Raw genomic sequence first — 18,849 nt, 5'->3', positions numbered from 1 at the left:
CCTTGTGTCACACATCCAGTTTCACCATGTCCTGCACTTGGTTAAAAGGTTTAAACGGCTGCACTCACAACACAAAGTGCTCGTCCCACACCGGGTTGAGAGTCTCTGGTTTGACCTCGGTGACGTGGATGCACCTGGCGGGTAGCACCTCCTTGGTGCTGGAGCGCTTCTCCAGCTTCTCCTTCCTCTTCCTGAAGCTGAACTTCCTCTCCTTCTTCTCCTCCACCTCCCGGGGGCTCTGGCCCACCAGGATTCCCAGCATGCAGTAGGGGTCACTGTACCCTGGTAGGCCGCAGTGTGACACAAAGAAAAGGTCAGCGCACATGTGAAAGTGATGATTATGTTACGGCAGCAAGAAGAGGGACGCCGAGACAGTTACAATTGGGTTCAGTTTTATCTTTGGAAAGTGCTCGTCAGTGTGATCACATTGGAAAGTGGACATACTTTGTTTTGGTCGAGGGAAGTGAAACAATACCTGCAGTTAGCTCTGAAATAATACCAAAGTCTAATATTATATTAACAAATTTATCAGCTCTTTAATGAGGCACACATGAGGTGTTGGTCACTGATATAATGCGCGGTAGGTCACAAATATTTTATATTACACAATGTAAGCTATATACAGTATCATTCGGCCAAAAGTTTTATTAACATTTTCATATCAAGACCCTATCCTTGAAAAGCTAATTACCATCTGACGCATGAGGAGAAGGTGAGCGTATTCACTTTGATGACACTATTACAGCCTCAATTAAAATATGAGGTTTAACATTTTCCGAAGCAGATTTGATTTAAACACCCACAGATTTTATTATAAAGTTTCATTATTGTTTCACTGAATTTGAGCTTTTCTTCTTGTTTTAATATTTCTGCACGACCTTGTCATCCCTCATAGCCCCGCTCTAACCTGTCCATCTGCTGACCAGCTGTTACTCTCAGTACCCTGAGCAAGACTTGAGACAGAGGGAGGTAGAGCTTTTACTGAGAATAACCTCCCTTTGTCAATCAGACAAGCTCAGTGTCCTCTTTTAAAATGATTTTCAAAACAAATTTTCATAAACTGGCTTTTTAATCCATCGTCTCCAGTATTAACTTGTTTCCACATCACACAGAATTTTCTTTTCTAATGTAAAGCAATTTGCAAATCTGTTAATAGTTTTTTATTTTTATATTTTATTAAACAAATAGACTTTTATAGAAGAAATCAAACCTTGTGAAAGGTTTTAGTCATAAGGAATCAAATTTTCATTTATTTTCATCATGACATTACAGAAGGTTGTTGGTGAGCACTTTGGTATTATACCCATCATGCATTGTATTATCTCTACAATATAACTTGTGTTATTACTGCAAAGTACAGAGTCTATTGTGGTGATGTGCTGAGGAATCTACAGTGTGACAGGAGGTGAATCACTTGAAGATTTATTGAGGGAGTGCCATTTAAAACTTTTCAATCCACCATTGTTCCATAAGACAATTTTCATTTTGTTTTACATCAGTTACGTTTTATTTAATGCTTGAAATATCTCACCATTTGCGTCCTTGGCCATCAGACTCTTTGCTTTCAAAACAGAAACTCTCAAGGAAAAATTGGCTCGCTGTGGAAAAAGGAATTTACAAGCTTTTCAGTGAGAAACAAGGTCACGCAGTGAGTACATTGCAGTGCATTCCCCTTACTTGATGCTCTTGTGACTCTATTAAAGTAAATATCAGCGTGCGTTATAAAATTGATGTACAAATCTATTCTGCTTTTTTTCACTGGGTATCTTACAGCTTTGTGAGTCAAAGGGCAGGAAAACTCAATGCACTGGCAAAGGCAGCATAACTGTAGATAATATTTACACAGCCAAACATTTTTACTCGGTCACTTTTTCAAAAAGGCACACAGCGCTTAACAGATACATCTGCAAAGTCCCTGGCAGTCAAGTGAAGGTCTTATATACATCGAGACTCCAAGGTCATTATGATGTACTCAAACTGTGATACCAAACCTGCAGACTCTCACCTTATTACTACTGCACTGTTCCAACTATCGGCAAAAATAAGTATTATATTGATAATGATGTTGGAAATCAGAAATGTATGAGATGTATATTATTCTGTTGTTCCAGGCACCAGCTGATTTCCATTTCATTCTCTGTTGCAGCATATTGAAATCTATAACGAGACTCTTTGCTTTGAAGAAATGTGCCTGATTCCTGTAATCAATGTCACAATTACAATTTCAATGTAATATTACATTTATTTCAAATTCAAAGATGAACAAAAAATAACACTAATGTAGACTTATATAACTCAAAAGATTTTAGGACGGATTATTATACTTTCAACTGCGAATACTTGACAGTCTAATCAATAAATTGAGTCATATCTCAACTATGTTTACATCAGCACAGAATGGAAATTTACATTTGTAACCAAAGTTCTCCCATAAGCACAAAAACTGATGAACAAGTGTGCATTGCCATGACAGCAGCATGTATGAACATGTATTGCCATGACAATATGGACAAATGGACAGTGCGTCATATACAAAATGTCTCACCTTGGATTCCTGAACTTTCTGGAGAATGATGTCATGTTCCTCTTCGCCCATATCGAACACCTTGTAGAGATGAACAGACACCAGAAAAATGGTTCATTATATATCTGTATTGGCGTGATTGAAATACGCTGCTGAGGCAAAAAAAGATCAGACATGTACAGACACAAATCCACTCAAATGTCAGTGAAGTTCCATTATGAAATCATTGGATCTGAACACACACTCTTCACACCTTGAACAAAGACGCCCACCGCAGACACGAGAGGCTAAAAATCCTTAGCATGACATCTGAATGAAGCTGATATCACAGCAAATATCTCACTGTGACTCCGCTTTGATGTTTAATCGGTTTTGAGGTGAGAACATCTGCTGAGAGTTGTACAGCAGCAAAATAAATAACATCTGTGAGGGTCTGTGAACATTTGTGTTGGATGGATGAACAGATTAGATAGATAGATAGATAGATAGATAGATAGATAGATTACACACATATATATATATATATAATAGATAGATTAGATAGATAGATAGATAGATAATAATAATAGATAGATTACATATAATAAATAGATTAGATAGATAGATAAGATAATAGATAGATTAGATATACATAGGATATGGAAAGATAGATAAGATAGATAGTTTAGTTAGATAAGAAAGATAAAATAGATGATATATAGATAGATAAATAAATTGACATATAGCTAGATCAAATACATAGATGAGATAGATAGATAGAATAGATAGATAAGACAAATAAGATTTGATACCTTGGGCAGGTACGTAAACAGTTCTTCGTCACTTTTCACGTGTTCTGTTGAATGCACTCCAACCCGATTGACCACCGTGTACACAGCCTCCTCATACAGCAGGTCCAGCTACATGAAAACAAGCTCCACTTAATAACAGCCCTTCAAAAATAAAAGCTCATGTTCCTTTGACTTCATGCTTTCTGCTCTGCTGCACATCAGAAGCAGGGATGAAAAAACCCACCGCTGAGTTGTGTTATTGTGACTTTTAGAACCTATTCCCTGCTGAAATACGAGGAAAAAACAGTGAGGCTGAGCTGACGCACCTCTGTCCTGCTGATTCTGTCGGGGATAAAGGCCTGGTCCACGTGCTCTTGGGGCGGCGGCACCGTGCAGGCTCCTTTTTGGCACTGTGAGGGAGCAGAACCAGTTCAGCCAAGGAAAAATCCACCTTTCTTAACAATGTGATGAGTAAGAACTAGAGACGCTAAGTTCCAAGTTAAGTACAGTATTCTCTATCATCAAAACTCTTCACTGGTTTCCTTTAGTCTGCCCTCCAGAGGTGGAAGAGGTATTTCAAATATTCTAAATATCTTTACATTTCAAACGTGTGTGTATGTGTAGTTCTTGCGCCAAAGAGGTTATGATTTTGCCTCTGTCCATTTGTTTGTTGGTTGGTTTCTTTGTAAGTAAATTTCTGCAAACAATATTGGTAAGATTACCACAAATTTTGGTGTAATCCAAGAATTGTTTTCACTTTCTTTAAGACTGGGAGATTCAACATTTCAAAAATCTGGATCTAGTGAATTTAAATGTGATTTCATAGGGGGACTTTGGGGGCTTGGCGGAGGTATGCGCTCTACTGAGTGCCATTCTAGTTTATTTTCTAATCTTAAAGCTTATTATATAGTTTTTGTGTAAAATATTTTCAAAAAAACACAACTTAAGCTCTTAGAAGATAATAAAACGGTTCACCAAATTCAATACATGGTGTTGATGTTCTTTATAATTAGCTTTTTGCTTTGTTGTATTTACTCTGCTGACTTGCATCAATTTGGAACTAAAGTCAACACGCTCTCAGCAAACATGTCCACAAAGAATCTTTGCCTCGTTAGCAGTGGCAGCAGGAGGAGCTGAACATAGCCACTGACAGCAGCTTGTCACAGCTGAGCTTCCAGTCTTCAGAGCACCCAGCTCAACCCGGCCCTTCTGTCCACTGACGTTATTCTGGCCACGGCGGTGGGCACGAATGGCATTGGCGGGACGGCCTACTCACTACATGCACGGTTTTTCACGTACGCAACAGACAGGAAGTTAAAAGTTTGGGTGTGGGTTACCTCAGCCTGGGCAGCCTGCAGCATGTTCTCCTGTTTCTGAAGGACAGCGTTCATACGCTCAAAGAACTCTGCGCTCTCCTCGGAAATCCTGCCAAGAAGAGGGAGTTCATGACAACTCTAAAAATAAAGATTAAACACTTGGAAAATGTGAATACGTGAGAAAAAAAAGTGTGTGGGGGGGGGGGATTGCATGTTGTACTGATCAGTGTGGCATCAGAATGTTTCTGGATAGTAATTAAAAACACAGTGGGTTTCAGTGACATTGCACCGCATCCTGTTTACAGACACTATGGTGGAGCATCTGTCAATAAAGATGATCTCTCTCCTCCTCATGATGAGCTGCTAAGACTCCATCGCTTGCAGCTCAGCTCTTATCATCTATCAAATGCCGTCTTATCTCACGCCACAACAAAAAAAGCAAAGCCGGTCGGGACCAAAGCTGTGAAGGATGCGACATGTCTGCACTCTGCATGAACCAAGTTAATCTACTATGATGAGCAGAGCTGTGTGCGAAATGCAAATGATGTTTTCTGTTTCCTCCAGGTGTGAGTGAATCCCGGACTCCCGCCGGCCCCAGTTGTCATGGTGATACAGGCACATTCAGGGGGAGGGGGAGTTAGCTGGCTGAACACCTTGGGAATCCCCCCACCACCACCACCACCACCACCACCACTTTCACCCTCACCTCTCCCCTCACCCAAATCTCTCACCACGCAACTTCCTTCCCAGCCCTTATGGAAATCACCAGGGCAGCTGGGAGCAGCTCTGATGTGTGTCTGAATCAGCCATATAACTCCTCAATCCCTCTACCCCCCCTCACTCCCACCCTCCCAGCCTCCTTTCTCATCTCTCTGACATCCCCACAACATTATGCAGAAGAGCTCGTCCGCAGAGGCCCCGTCACGCTCCTTTATTAGCGTCATTGCATCACAGCGGGCGTGTGGCAGCCCATCCCAGCACCCACTGACTCTCGCCATGGCGGGGGAGCGGATGGCAAACCCCTGAGGTATTGATGAACACTAATGGCAGCCATGCTGGGAGAGTTGGTCGGGTATGCACATGGAGTCAAATCCACTAACACATGAGAGGTGGATGTATTTAATTAGGATGTTAAAAGTTTTTTCACTCATCAAGTAGCAGTAGTTGTTTTTAAATCTTCACTGAAAAAATGTCATCTCACCCCTTGTACATATTACATGTTTCAATTTGGCTTATCGTCCTGATTTTAACGTGTAATGGAACCCATGTTTTTAGTATAAGTACTGCCATACAAGCCAGTAGTCAGGTTTACCTTTAGCCTCAGAGCATCCTCAAGTTCAACCCAATCGTTGATTACGAGGCCAAAACAATTGATGATGCTAAGGTGCACAACTAACATCCGCCGGTGGCCACTCACACCTACTGACACCTACTGATGTCCTATATTCTAAAATTTTAATTAATTTTATAAATGACTGAATAATGTGTACGATCAACGTAAAAAAGTACGTGCACTAAACTGTGTAAATAAAAAAATTTGAAAATTCAATGTAACATTTTTTGCAGTGTATGATATATTCTGAATTCACTGGTTACAAAGAATTTCATCATTCAGTTTCATTTTGTCAGTCCGACCCACACTTTAATGTCTAAGAAGAAAGAATTGTATGAAAGAAGCTCAAGCTGGTGAGTTTTGAGACGTTAAAATCATATATGAAATAAATGATAATAATAAATAATGAAAAATTAATTTTCTCTCGATCAAATAAACTATTGCATCAGGACTTTCAGCTCCAGTGTTTGTTGATTTAGCTAAAAAAACAAACACACAAAAGAGAGAACGAGTTGTTATTCTCATCTGAAACACCTCAGTCAGTGTTTGAAAGCTTGAAAACACAAAAGCCGAATCTACAATCTGTCAATGACTCCCCCCCAAAAAAAGCTGTTCCACTGAAAAAGAGACGGAGTCTTTTGTGTGTTTTGAAGCTCGCCTATTTCCATTTGCACAAATAGTACAAATAAGCTTCATTTGATCGTAATACTCGCATTATGAGACACTCAATTCTTCCATCTTAAATCACCCAGGGCATTCTTCCATTCAGAAGTCTGTCCCATCTTCAATCAAAACAGCTTGAGGATTTGTCCGGACAGTCTGAGATCATTTTGTTTCTGAGTTTTGCGATGACGCGTTCATGAGCAGAAATAAACCAGACTCATGAAAATCAGGTTCACTTTGATTCGGAACATAAAATAAAAAAATGCTGCTGATATCTTTTAACCTTTCTCTCTCACACACACGCTACCAGAATAACAAAGTGATTGGATGTTGCTAGGAAACAGGCCCTTCAAATATTCATTCAAACACTTCAATTATGTCTCCCCATCTTTAATCAGAAGGAAAAAACATAAATAAAAAAGCAAAAATGGTGAACTCACTCCATCTGACCGAATATGTTTTTAAAACAGCGCTGACTGTGAGTGCGGAGGTGACGCAGGCCCCTCACTTCAGACTCCAACATAATATGGCTGTGCATACATAGTAATTAATAGTGCAGGCATCACTGTCGTGTGCAGCATGAAAGACAATGTGACGTCTGTATGCGTTCTAATAAAATGAGATGATTTTTAAAATCTGATTCATCACGGCTGTCAGCGCATAATATCAGCCTTCAGCTCCGATCATAACTGAAGGTGTCCGTGACAGGAACTCAAGTCCTCAACGCTACACACAATACCATTTGTTTTACTTTAATTACACATTTTAGTAAGCAACAGCAACACTACAGGCGAAAAGGCTTCGGTGCAGAGATACGATCTCAACAGCTCTGATAGAATCTCTCCATTCAATAACTTGTGAAAAGACCACAGCTAGAAGTAGTGATAGACTGACCAGTGGCCTGGTGTGAAATTGTTTCCAACTGGGGTGCTTCACAATTGTGTTTGACAGTTTATACTCGCTCACCGTGTGGGACAATGACAGAGGGTTTGAACCATTTTAAAACAGGCAAATTGGCACTGTTAACACACACACACTTCAAGATAGGAAATCTGATTCATGTTATTACCTCCATCAAGAAGGTTATGTTAAGGCATAACCTACTTTACGGATTACCATAAACTTTAGTGGGAGGATGTGGTATAGGATTTTTACAGATTTTTTTTCACTTGCTTCATTATTTTTGCCGATTACTAAGAGAATCATTCATGGAAAAAAAAAATTGTCTAATTTAGGAAGACTGATATAAATGAGTGTGTGCGATGTGATTGCAATTTGGTGCAAATACAAATACAGATCGCGAGAACTCCAGATCAAAGGGAAACAGGATGGATTACCACAAAATCTGGTGGAGCTATGTGGAACCCATTAAACATTGGTGCGGCTGCAGAGTAAAATCGTTAGATTTTTTTAATCTAGTTAGTTTTTTCTTAATCAAACAATGATATAGCTTCCCTATTGCAAAGAGCAACAGCTGATGCCCTGACATTGGCTGTGTGGCACTGTGACAACGTCTGCTTTCATATGCAATGCAACCCTCAACTTTTATGGACATTACCCAGAGGAGCTAAACGCAAATGACTGAACCAGAAATTAAACTGCTTGCTTCCTGAGTATAAAGTCTGTGTAATGTCTGCATGCCACTGGTGAAACCGCTCTCCTAATCCGAACTGAATAATTCTAGTAGGTGCATGGGAACACTCGTCTCACGCAGATAGTCTCTGGTCATGTGCTGCATGTGCGAAAGGGCAACTGTCAACTGTGGGACGATCAAGTCCGGACATTGTGCAGAGTTCAGATATGGAAATGGCTAAAATAAGACAATATTATGTGATTCAGCACTACTAATACAAGGCTAGCATTGTTAGGTTTATTTGGAAATAATGTATTTGTGAGCACAGGCAGGAGGAGTGAAGCAAACAGATGAAGAACTGAAAGTCGCTGACCCTGGGCACAAAGCAAATAGGACGCACCCACATCATGAATATGCTAACCTAACTGGGGTGCTGTAGTTCCACAATAGATTTTGACCACACCTCATCATTTCTTCACACTGACCATTAACAGTCCAGCAACACATTAGGGTTTTGACCCATTGTCATTCTGTTTCAGGAAATTCTGACAGGAAAGTCTGTTTTAAATTTATAAATCATGATATATGTATATATATCAATCAATGGGCTTAAGGCTGAGAGCAACAGATGGTGGCTGAATCAGGGAAACACAAACACATTGTTGTTTTGGTATTTTTGTAGGATTTGTTGCCAGTAAGAAAAAATATAAAATAACACCAGTCTTATCCTTTAAATGCATAGTATTTCCACCATTAATGGCTGTAACTTTACGTGCATTTTGTTCCCATCTGAAGTACTTCTCAATCGATTATTACTCTGCATCGATTTAAAAACTGCAGTGACACCGAGGAGTCAAATCCGTAAAAGCGAATGCAGCAGGCTCACGATTCAAATCCTGTGAAGTCGGGCATGTAATATGAAGTTCACTTTTGTTGACAAAGATGGAGGTGAACTAGGCAAACAATAATAAATCAAAATACCAAATTGAAAAGGAATCCCTGTGCCTTTAATGCAGTGTAACGCCTGGTCGGGCTCATCTCCGACAGCGTCTTGTGCATTTGACTTACCAACCCTCTCACATAGGGGTATCGAACAAATTTTGTTCAACTTAATTAAAAAGTGCCAGAGAGCTCTGCTTTGACAGTCGACTGTACAAGTGGGTCAGCAACTGTGGATGGAGCGGCCCAAATCTACACAGCCTCATTTGCAAATTCTCAATTAAGTGAGAGTGCCGGCTGGTCATCAGCAGACTGACTGGATAACAAAGATCAGCGGCCTGCCTCTAATGATGAGTGCTCAGGGAATGTGCACGGCTGAGGCTCAGTTTGATGGCTGTAGCACTGGGGAGCTAGAAAGGGAAATGAGAAAAGGGTGAGACACTGACAGTTCAAATCACTGTTCAAAGAAGAACACAAATGGGGTTTCACCGGAGCAGATTTTATATCAAACTTCATTAAAAATATAAATCATACTGAGAGAGCGTTAATATCATGCTTAAAAGTATACATGAAAAATGTCCCACACAGGTCCTCTGTAGGTCTAGAGTCTAAAACCCCAAACTGATCAGTCTACAACAAACACATCTAAGGTTATCTTCCATGTTAAAAATAGCCATCGTCGTCATTACAAGTACAAGTTCACATTGTGGCAGCAGCCCGTGTTTAGGTTGCTATAGAAACCTCAGGTTCTTACTATCACTTTTGGCTTCAGATGAAGCTTCAAAACAAGACTGATAAAAAAAAAAGTAAAACAGATGCTTAAATTTACTGGGGCCACGAGGCACGGATGAAAAAACTCCAAAAAAGGACTTTAAAAAAGGTACGAACAGTAGAAAGTGTCAGACAAGATCCAGATCTGCGTACAAAATCCATTTTATGTCCAGTTTCATTTTATTTTCCAATTCTCTCAAGGACACAGAGCTGACACATGACATTAATCGAGACATGACACAACATTATGAGAAAGACATGTAAACAAAATATAAAGAAATAATATAACAAGAATACATAGAGTACATACAGCATAATATACACATAACCACAATACATATAAACGGTACATATACACGTACATGTATAGATACAAACAGGTCATACAGTGGAAGCACATTTATACAAATGTAAATACACACAGGTCAATATGTATACATATGCAAAATAATTTACATAAACATACAGTGACAAAAACAAATTAACACATAACAAATCACAAAGAAAAATAGACTTACTGTGGCATTTTCTACTAAACACATCTACTCTATTTCCATCTAAAGAATGATCTTTTATAGAGTCAACCTTATTTGCACTGTATAAAATAACTATTTCATTATCTGGATATAAAGGATGAGAAGTAGGTTTGTCAAATGCAAGGCCAAAATACCGATTACTCAAAATTAGGTTGCCATAGGTTACCTGTATAGATAGCTTATTACAACTCATAGTTAAGTTTAATTTTATTGTTAGGCTACCTCTAGTGGCTGAAGTTAGTATGGCCGGAACAACGGAGGGAGTCAGGTGATATATAAATATTGATAATTTACATATCGAGATGAATTTTATTTATTTTATCCATAATCATCCCACACCTTTATCAGTAAGTCCATTATTGTAACCATGACAACAAAGGTTCTCTAACCTTAAGTAGCTCGACACACATACAAACATTTAGTTAAGCATACACATACAGTACAAATACACATTCAGTAACTCAGAACATATAACTTTCAAGTATATTTACACTCACCCACAGAAACACACATACAAACAGGTAAAAGGTCTTTTATTTTGAGATGCAGGAAGACGTCTATGTCATTTGAGTAAAAACAGATGTCATAGATGTGCTATTGTGCAACCTATGTTGAAGCAGACGTGTGAACATGAGGCCGTGTGCAGTAAACTGATATACAAGAGCACAACGTTTCTGATCCCCCCAGAGCCTGACTGTGCATGTACTAGAGAGGCTGATGCGTCCTTGGGGAAGAGGCAGCTTGTACATTGCCTCCTAACAGCAAGTCACAACTGCGGAATAAATGCCAGCAACATTAAAACACTGCTGGCAAGAAGTGATTATCTGTGGCTTAAGCAGGATGAAAGATGAATTAATAACAGACAAGAATTATTGCTTATGTGCTGCCGTTTTGAAAATCTGTCATTAAAATTCTGAGCTGCCCTGACTGCAATTTCACTTCCAAAATGAAAAATATGAAAACTATTTTGAAGCTCTTAATTGTTGTAAATGGCGAAACTATTTACTGTGGCGAGAAAACAGTTTTCTGAAAAAAAGCAACATAAATAAACAGCCGGCCTCCTGCTTTTTGCTCAAACCTATAGAGGGCGTTGTGATGATCTCGTTAGTGCCAAGCACCAGACACGCCTGTCATGGTGGATGTGTGCGTGTAATGTCCACCGGGGGTAAATCAGCGCGTACGTGTGGATCGGTTAACGATTAAACCGCCATTTTACAAGAAAACATGCGTCAGCTCAATAGCGGTTGAGCTGTTCCTTCCAACTTCTATTTTGCTGCAGCCTCACTCTGTAGGCTTTGTGCGTAGATTAGAAGTGTTGTCTCCAGATGCTGCTAACTTTATGTGAAAAGTTTGCAATTTTTCTCATTAATATTATCAAGTTCCCTCTTAGAACAAAGGCTACAGTTCTACCATCCGACTAAATACTGATAACTTGTACTTTACATATTAGGAGTTTTTATCTGATGAACACGGGTGCAACTATTAATTCACGAAAATCGTCCAGCTTCAAAGATAATAACCAGAAACCAGTTACAGTACTTGACGCCAGGTGTAAGTAAAAGTGCTCACACCAGCGACTCACCTGCGGGGTAAGGGGTCAGGACTGTGTGTAAGGGGGCTGCCAGCGGTGGGTGGTGCCGGCTCCCTCCGGCTCCTCAACGACTGGCTCCTCTGCACCTGCCGCAGCACACTGCTCTTCAGGTCCAGCAGCGTCGTCATGTTGATTTGCTGCGGACACAAACAGCCAACATCACGTTAACTGTCACTCCACTGTAAGATCATGATTGGCAGTGTTTGCGTGAAGGAGTAACTCACAAGCTCTAAGAAAGTTAAGTCAAAACACTGGTTGTTTCCTGACATACAGTTGGTTCAAGGGGTTTCTTGTGGTCTGATCTGCTGCAAAACACACACACCCTTGCTCTTTTAACATAATTATACTCTTTCTCAGTAGAAGGCGAGTGCTGGGTCTGTCTCACTGATGCCCCAGGGTGTGCAATTTATCCTCTACCTTTTAGTCTGTTCAGTTCCGTTACTCGACCTTTATTTATGGGACTTTGTAAAGAAATATGCTAATATGCGTGGCGAGCTGGGAGTCATAAGAGCTGCATAATAGCAATGTCAAATAACAAGGTTGTGTTATTAAAATAATAAGGCAAGAAAAATATAGGATTAGCTATGTTTAGAAATGTTTTTCTGAATGTCTGCAGGGTCCAAACTAGAAGAGCATATAACAGCTTTATCCAGAATATGGTTTTAGACACAGCCCAGTCAAAACCAAATGAAGTGAAAACAGATAATAATAAGTGATAGATATGTTTTTAGGTTAAGTGTAATCTGGGAAATGTTGCCATCGAGAAGATTACAGAGATTTAGTCTAAGAGAAGAAAGACCAAGTGTTGAAAGGCACACTCAGTAACAACGTATGTACCTGTACATGAAAGTTAATATGATATGATGAATCATGTTATTTACAGTTTCTCCCTCTTGACAAACAATCAACATGTTACTGGTGTTTATTGCAAAGCTGCCATGTTGCACTAAGTAAATAGGATCATTCAGTTGGATGGGGAGCTGTTGATTTCCCACTAGTGAAAATGGAAACTCTGGTTCCTGATTTTTAATTGTGGGCTTGGCTGGACATAAATAGAATCTTTCAACAATGGTAAAAATCCAAAACTCTGAGCTGCCAGCAGGGGCCCAGCTTCATGGAAATATTTGGGAGATTCTTGTGCTTTGCTCAGTTGCCCCAAAGACCTTGTGAAGGCCACACACTCTACCTGTGCGGTCATACAGAGAACAGTTAGATGCATTAATCTATTACTGTTCATCTCCATCCATCCATCCGTTATCTATACTACTCAACAAAGTTGAGTGAAAATGTTTTTCGGTTGATTAAAGATGTTGAAAACAAGCCGCAGTACCCACAGAAAACCCACCAAAACACAGGGAGAACTAATCCACTCATGTCATTTTAAAACAACTGTCTGGATATTTTATTAAGTGCGACACTGAATCTGACAAACACAATGTAAGTTACAGTGGCTGGCCTAACAGAAAGCTGTATCCTATTAGAAATGCTTTAACGATTTTAGAAATATGTTTTATTGTGTCATTGCCGAGGTTTGGATAACAAGAGCAACACTGGTGTCACTTATGTACAGTATTAAGGGAATATGTCAGTTTTTGACTTTTATAGATACTGGTAGCAGGATTTTGTTACCTTTCAATAAATTGTGTTTTCATTTTTGTGCAAAACCAGATTAGTTTGCTGTTGGCTGCCATTTGAAAACAAGAAGGGACAAGAGGTGGAAGAAACCAGATGTGTTGGAAATGATTTTCTGTTCCTTGTAATGAAACAGTTTTTCCTGTGTTCTTTGACCAACGTTTTGCAGATTTACAAATCCACCTCTGCCTAAAACAGTTATAATACATGTTATAAATAATAAACTATCAATATAAAATAGCATTAACAGGAACCTTTATAACATATCGTAATTTAGGATAATATGGGGATACAGGCACATATATACATTAACAAATAGATGAAATCATTACTTTCTTGCATAGTTTTTTGTAAGGCTGCTTCTAAATTTAGGCAAGCTTTAACTGAATGTTATGCAACCATTTGTAGAGGAAGGTATACTTTTCTTGACTACTTATCGTAACTGTGAAATACCATATTTAAAAAAATGAGTCTGCTTGACGACCTGAGAGAGATTGGCACTATGTTGCTAAGCAATTCCTTCAGACGAAGTAGGCCTTGCTGCCATGAAGTAAACTCTCAATATGTCTTCATGGTGACTTTAAAGTATAACTCAATAATGTGACACGATAACAGTATTGTGCTCCGTCTCTACTCCCCACAGAAGAAGAGCCGAAGAATAAAATAAACCAAAGCTATTTCAGTAAACTGTGCATGTCAGCATTTCCCCCAGGATAAATGTTAAGAAAAAAGGTAAAGGACATGTCAAACTTTACTATTTCCTTGCAATAGCAACATGAAGTGTTTTTATATTTGCCAACAGCTGACTCTGCAGTCTCTAAGAACAGGAATCCAAAATCCAAAACGGTTTCATGAGAGTATATTTTATATTAAGATCCACATATTAACCGTGAACATTATTATTATTTTAAATTTTTTGTCAAAAGTCAGTCACAGAACTTCATTATGTTCCTCCACTATATTCCCTTTATTAGGAGTTAATCCTTTAAATCTTGACAGAAGGTTGGGCATCTATAAATACCTGTGGATCAATATTGAAGTCACAAAATCCTCACAGGAACAGAATACATTTATGAGCCGCCACAGTTTTCAAGTGCAACAGAACATTTCAAGGCTACATGGAAGAAGGGAAGTTCACAGTGCGAGTTTCAGTTTCAAGTAAAAGAAAAATCTGATTGCAAGGTTATCGATTGCTTAAATGACAGCAGTTTTTACAGCGAAACACTCAGTCACACATCTGCCTAGCAACTGAGGGAGAGAGTGAAGTCAAATCAAAGCGTCTCTTTAACAGCATCCTATCACTTTGGTCCCTATTTCTCCATTTTACTGCATTTTCTTAGAAATAGGACTGTAATACTGGCTCCACCTGCATGACTTGAGTCTTTTGTGAGGCTCCAATGGTCCGACAGAAACACGGTAAAGGAGGAAGAGACAGAACAGAACACTCAAATATAGAGAGAAAGACCTGACAAGGACACAAGAGTGAGGGTTTGATTGATGGAGAAGTTGTTTCCGAGGACAGTCAGACAGACTCAGACAGTCAGACCCTCTTTTCAATAGTTGACAGCCAATGTCTAAGTCTGTGTGAAAAAGAAGAGATGAACCGTGGGCTGAGAGCTTGTTCTGACTTTTTCTTCCAGCAAAAGACAAAATAGTCACTGTTATTAACAAACTGTAATAGAGGACAATTATCTTGGTGTGCAAAAACATTCTGGGCTGATTTTAAAGGAAATGTTGATTAGTTTTTGATTTTTTTAAGACGACCCTGTTAAAGGTCACCTGATTTGAATCACAGCACTTGCACCAAATAGATGCAGAGAAATTCAACATACTGGCTTGTATGACTGCTGTCATTCAGAGAGCTGCACGCAGTTGGCTTTCCAGCTCGGAGTGAGCCAGATAGTCATGGAACAGGTTGCGTCATTGGCTGAGCCAAAGGACAGTATGCCATCAATCCAGGAGGCTGACATCTGTTATCTACTTGTATCCACACTTTATTCAAGTAGACTGAAGTGTCAATACTCCTTTGCTCATAGATATTATCAAAGAGTCTTTTACAAACTGAGAGCACCTGTTGGAATTTCCATAATGACAAATTCACATATTGATTTCCTATTTTTTCCAAAATGACAGTTAGATGGTGAATCAAAGGTGGGGGAAGTGCATATAAATATTCAACTTTAGCCAAACGGTTGTCTCATAGGTTTTGATCATATACTGATATATAATAATTATGCTATAGGTCTAACTTTAGATTCATCAGTTTCTAACAATGATTTATTTATTGATGATTCCAGCTTTTAACCTTATAACCTACTGTTGACATCATGATGTTATTTGTTCTTCATCTGCCAATGAAAGCAAGAGTATATATTTTTGATGGAAGACTTTAATATTGACTGCATGACGGTTGAGGAATGGACCAAATATGTGTAATTTGACCTGATTGTCACCCTTCCTTAATATGTCCACATGTAGTACTATTGTACCTAACTTATGCTCCAAATATGTCTCAATACCCTAAGGGTGAAGTGACTCTAATTGCACTAATAATAGATTCAAAAACAAATGAATACATACAAAAATAAACTATATTATCGACATAAACCCTGAAGAGCTATCAATAACAGCAATAACAGCAAGAAAACACGCAGGATTAAAAGCATTAATCCAGGTATCATATATTGTATCAGATGAGTCCGTCATTGCTAAATTTGGATTTACCAATTCTTTCAACAACCTCTTTAATCAGATGCAGAATTTAAGCTCAAGAATTAATTGCAGTGATCCATCACTGTCATGTTCTCTAATCAAAAGGAAAAAAATATTGGAGATAAACAGTTTCTTTGAATTCAATTTTCGCAATATCATCAAAGTGGACATTGCTTTCATCATTCTCTAAGGAGTCATCTCCTGGCCTAGAACTATTTAGATACAACATCACTGAGAACTGCAACTCCTCTGCTAACTCAAGTTTCCAATAGATGTCTGATTACTGGCAGACATTTGACCAGATCTATGACTACATGGTGAACAACCACTTGCTCTCAACATGCTTTCAGCCCTGGTTACTGCTCTGGTCCAGATGATTGACCACGGACTCAAGGACCCTGATAAAAGTCAATTAATTAAGGTTTTGATTGAAGAGCCCATTGAGAGTTACTACGTTATGGGTTTCAACATTTTATTTGTAATTTACTTAATAGAACTGAAAGATTTGATTGGCTTTTGGTTGTTAAAAAAATCTTGCAGGGTTCCAACAAAGATAACAGGCATGACATCTTGCTAAAAGGAAGCCATAAATATTTTGATCACCCCCTGGTGGCTGGCTTCAGTATAGGTTGTAGACCTTGAGTCCTCCATGTTAGCAGAAGGGAAAATGGACAAACTAAAAAACCCAAAGTACAAGGAAAATAAATGTTTTCAAAAGATGTTTCACGTACACCTTATGTTTGTGCTATGTTTTTTGGCAAGTTTGGCTTTAATTTGTTATTCGATGCCACAAAAACAGGGTGAAATATCATGATTGATGGCTGAGATGGACTCACAATTAGTCAAGAGCATGTATCAGTGGGAGCTTGATACCACCGCTCAACTCATTACTGCGCAGACTCTGGCACCAATGATGTCCAACGCACAATATGGCTGCACCCGTATCTAGCTTATTTTGGCCTCATTTATGAGGGGTGGAAGTGGAGACATGTTGTTCATCTTTATTTACAGTGTCTGATTTGTAATTAGACCAAAGCCAAGGCAAACAGGTTAATTAGTTATAGAAGAGTTTTGATTCCAGTATTTTCACCATTAAATATTCTCATTCTGTTGATTTTATCCAGTGTTCCAGTTCCAACAAATCACCTTTAAATGCATTTTGTCGCTGAACATTAGAGGCTACAGCATCTGAGGAGAAGTGTTCACCATTTACGCTCCGCTGCGTGATTCTGTTCAACAGTGTCATGCTCTCGTCTCGATTTCTTTAAGAGGCAGAGCAGCAGAAATAGCTGAGGCATGTTTGGTTGCTGCACTGAACAGGGAAACGTGTTTTATAACTTCAAACTACGGTGCATCAGACACACAAAAACAGCTCTGCTCAAGCATCACACTACACACTACATGCAGCCTAGTGAGCAAGAAGTGCTGACAGCTAACAGGCACCGCAGAGCAGCTGTCTCCCAGGTGAACTCATTTCAATTACAGGAGAGGATCACTCCCAACTGGATTTCACTCTGCCTCAGCTGTCAGCCCACAGTGACAAAAATGGGTCGACGTGCCACCGTCGGTGGGGCGCCGGCTGCCAAGGAAACACTGTCAAAGCCAAGTAAATGCCTTTTTCGCTACATTGGTGTCAAAGTCGTGCCAGGGAAACACTTGCACACCAGTGTCTCTCTCCTGTGAGAGCCAATGAGCCCGGCAGCCAAAGCAGCCTTGCTGATAGAAAGGGAGTGTCTCTATGGTAACAGCAGACGAAAAGGAGCTGGTAAATACAGGTAAATGCAATTTTACAAAGCCAAGAAAAAAAAAGGACCTTTTGTGTATTGGCCTTAACGCAGCTAAACATGTAGAGCAATATATATAAACGCATTCATCCATGACGGCAGTCTGGTCTATTCCTCCCCTGACACAACTGTGGTAGAGGTGCATATAAAACAATTCCTCCCTAGAATCTCTATTAAGCAATGTCCAATCAGGATAACACTTCAGAGTCACAGATATGTTTTTCAATGTGACTTCAAGAGCTTAACTGTTTTTCCCACATCTCATTCAAGTATATATCAGACAAAAAACGGCCAGAGATACCGTAGCAGATCAGTAGAGTAACAAGATTTACACTGTTCTGCAGCAGTCGATCATTGGCAGCTTCAAACAGACCTGAGATTGGTCTTTGTGCGGTTTTCAGAAACACACCTTTCTAAGTCATTAGTCTATTGTTGTCGAGCTCTTCTCTAAGTGTCTGTCTGAGCGTGAAAGCTTCATCCTTTAGAGAGCTGTTGAGTGTTTCAAAGGGGCTGGGACAGACCAGAGAACGAGAAAAAGACGAGGAGAAGGAGAGAGGGGTTTCTTTGTCTCGGAAAAAATTAGGGGAATGCATTTAATTTATTACATTCCTCCTGAGTTTCCAAAATGAAAGGTTGGTATTAACCATCCCCTCTTGTGGTGACACTGACAGTCACGTAATTAAATCAAATGCACATTTTGACCTC

General features: G+C 39.4%; 1 protein-coding gene across 1 annotated transcript in view; it reads right to left on the bottom strand.

Annotated features, from left to right (window-relative positions):
• baiap3 (BAI1 associated protein 3) overlaps nt 1-18,849 on the bottom strand; it is a 36,999-nt gene that overhangs the window by 15,504 nt on the left and 2,646 nt on the right. Inside the window, exons 2-8 of the mRNA XM_020094423.2 lie at nt 12,008-12,153; nt 4,632-4,719; nt 3,621-3,704; nt 3,316-3,423; nt 2,546-2,605; nt 1,532-1,598; nt 69-282 (exon numbers count right to left, since the gene is read on the bottom strand). Of these exons, the coding sequence (XP_019949982.2) occupies nt 69-282; nt 1,532-1,598; nt 2,546-2,605; nt 3,316-3,423; nt 3,621-3,704; nt 4,632-4,719; nt 12,008-12,144 (758 nt within the window). The 5' untranslated portion in view covers nt 12,145-12,153. The remainder of the gene's footprint in view (nt 1-68; nt 283-1,531; nt 1,599-2,545; nt 2,606-3,315; nt 3,424-3,620; nt 3,705-4,631; nt 4,720-12,007; nt 12,154-18,849) is intronic.

Source organism: Paralichthys olivaceus, chromosome 5 (assembly GCF_024713975.1).
Source record: "Paralichthys olivaceus isolate ysfri-2021 chromosome 5, ASM2471397v2, whole genome shotgun sequence".
NCBI classification, from domain to species: domain Eukaryota; kingdom Metazoa; phylum Chordata; class Actinopteri; order Pleuronectiformes; family Paralichthyidae; genus Paralichthys; species Paralichthys olivaceus.
This window is presented reverse-complemented; position numbering and strand designations above follow the sequence as displayed.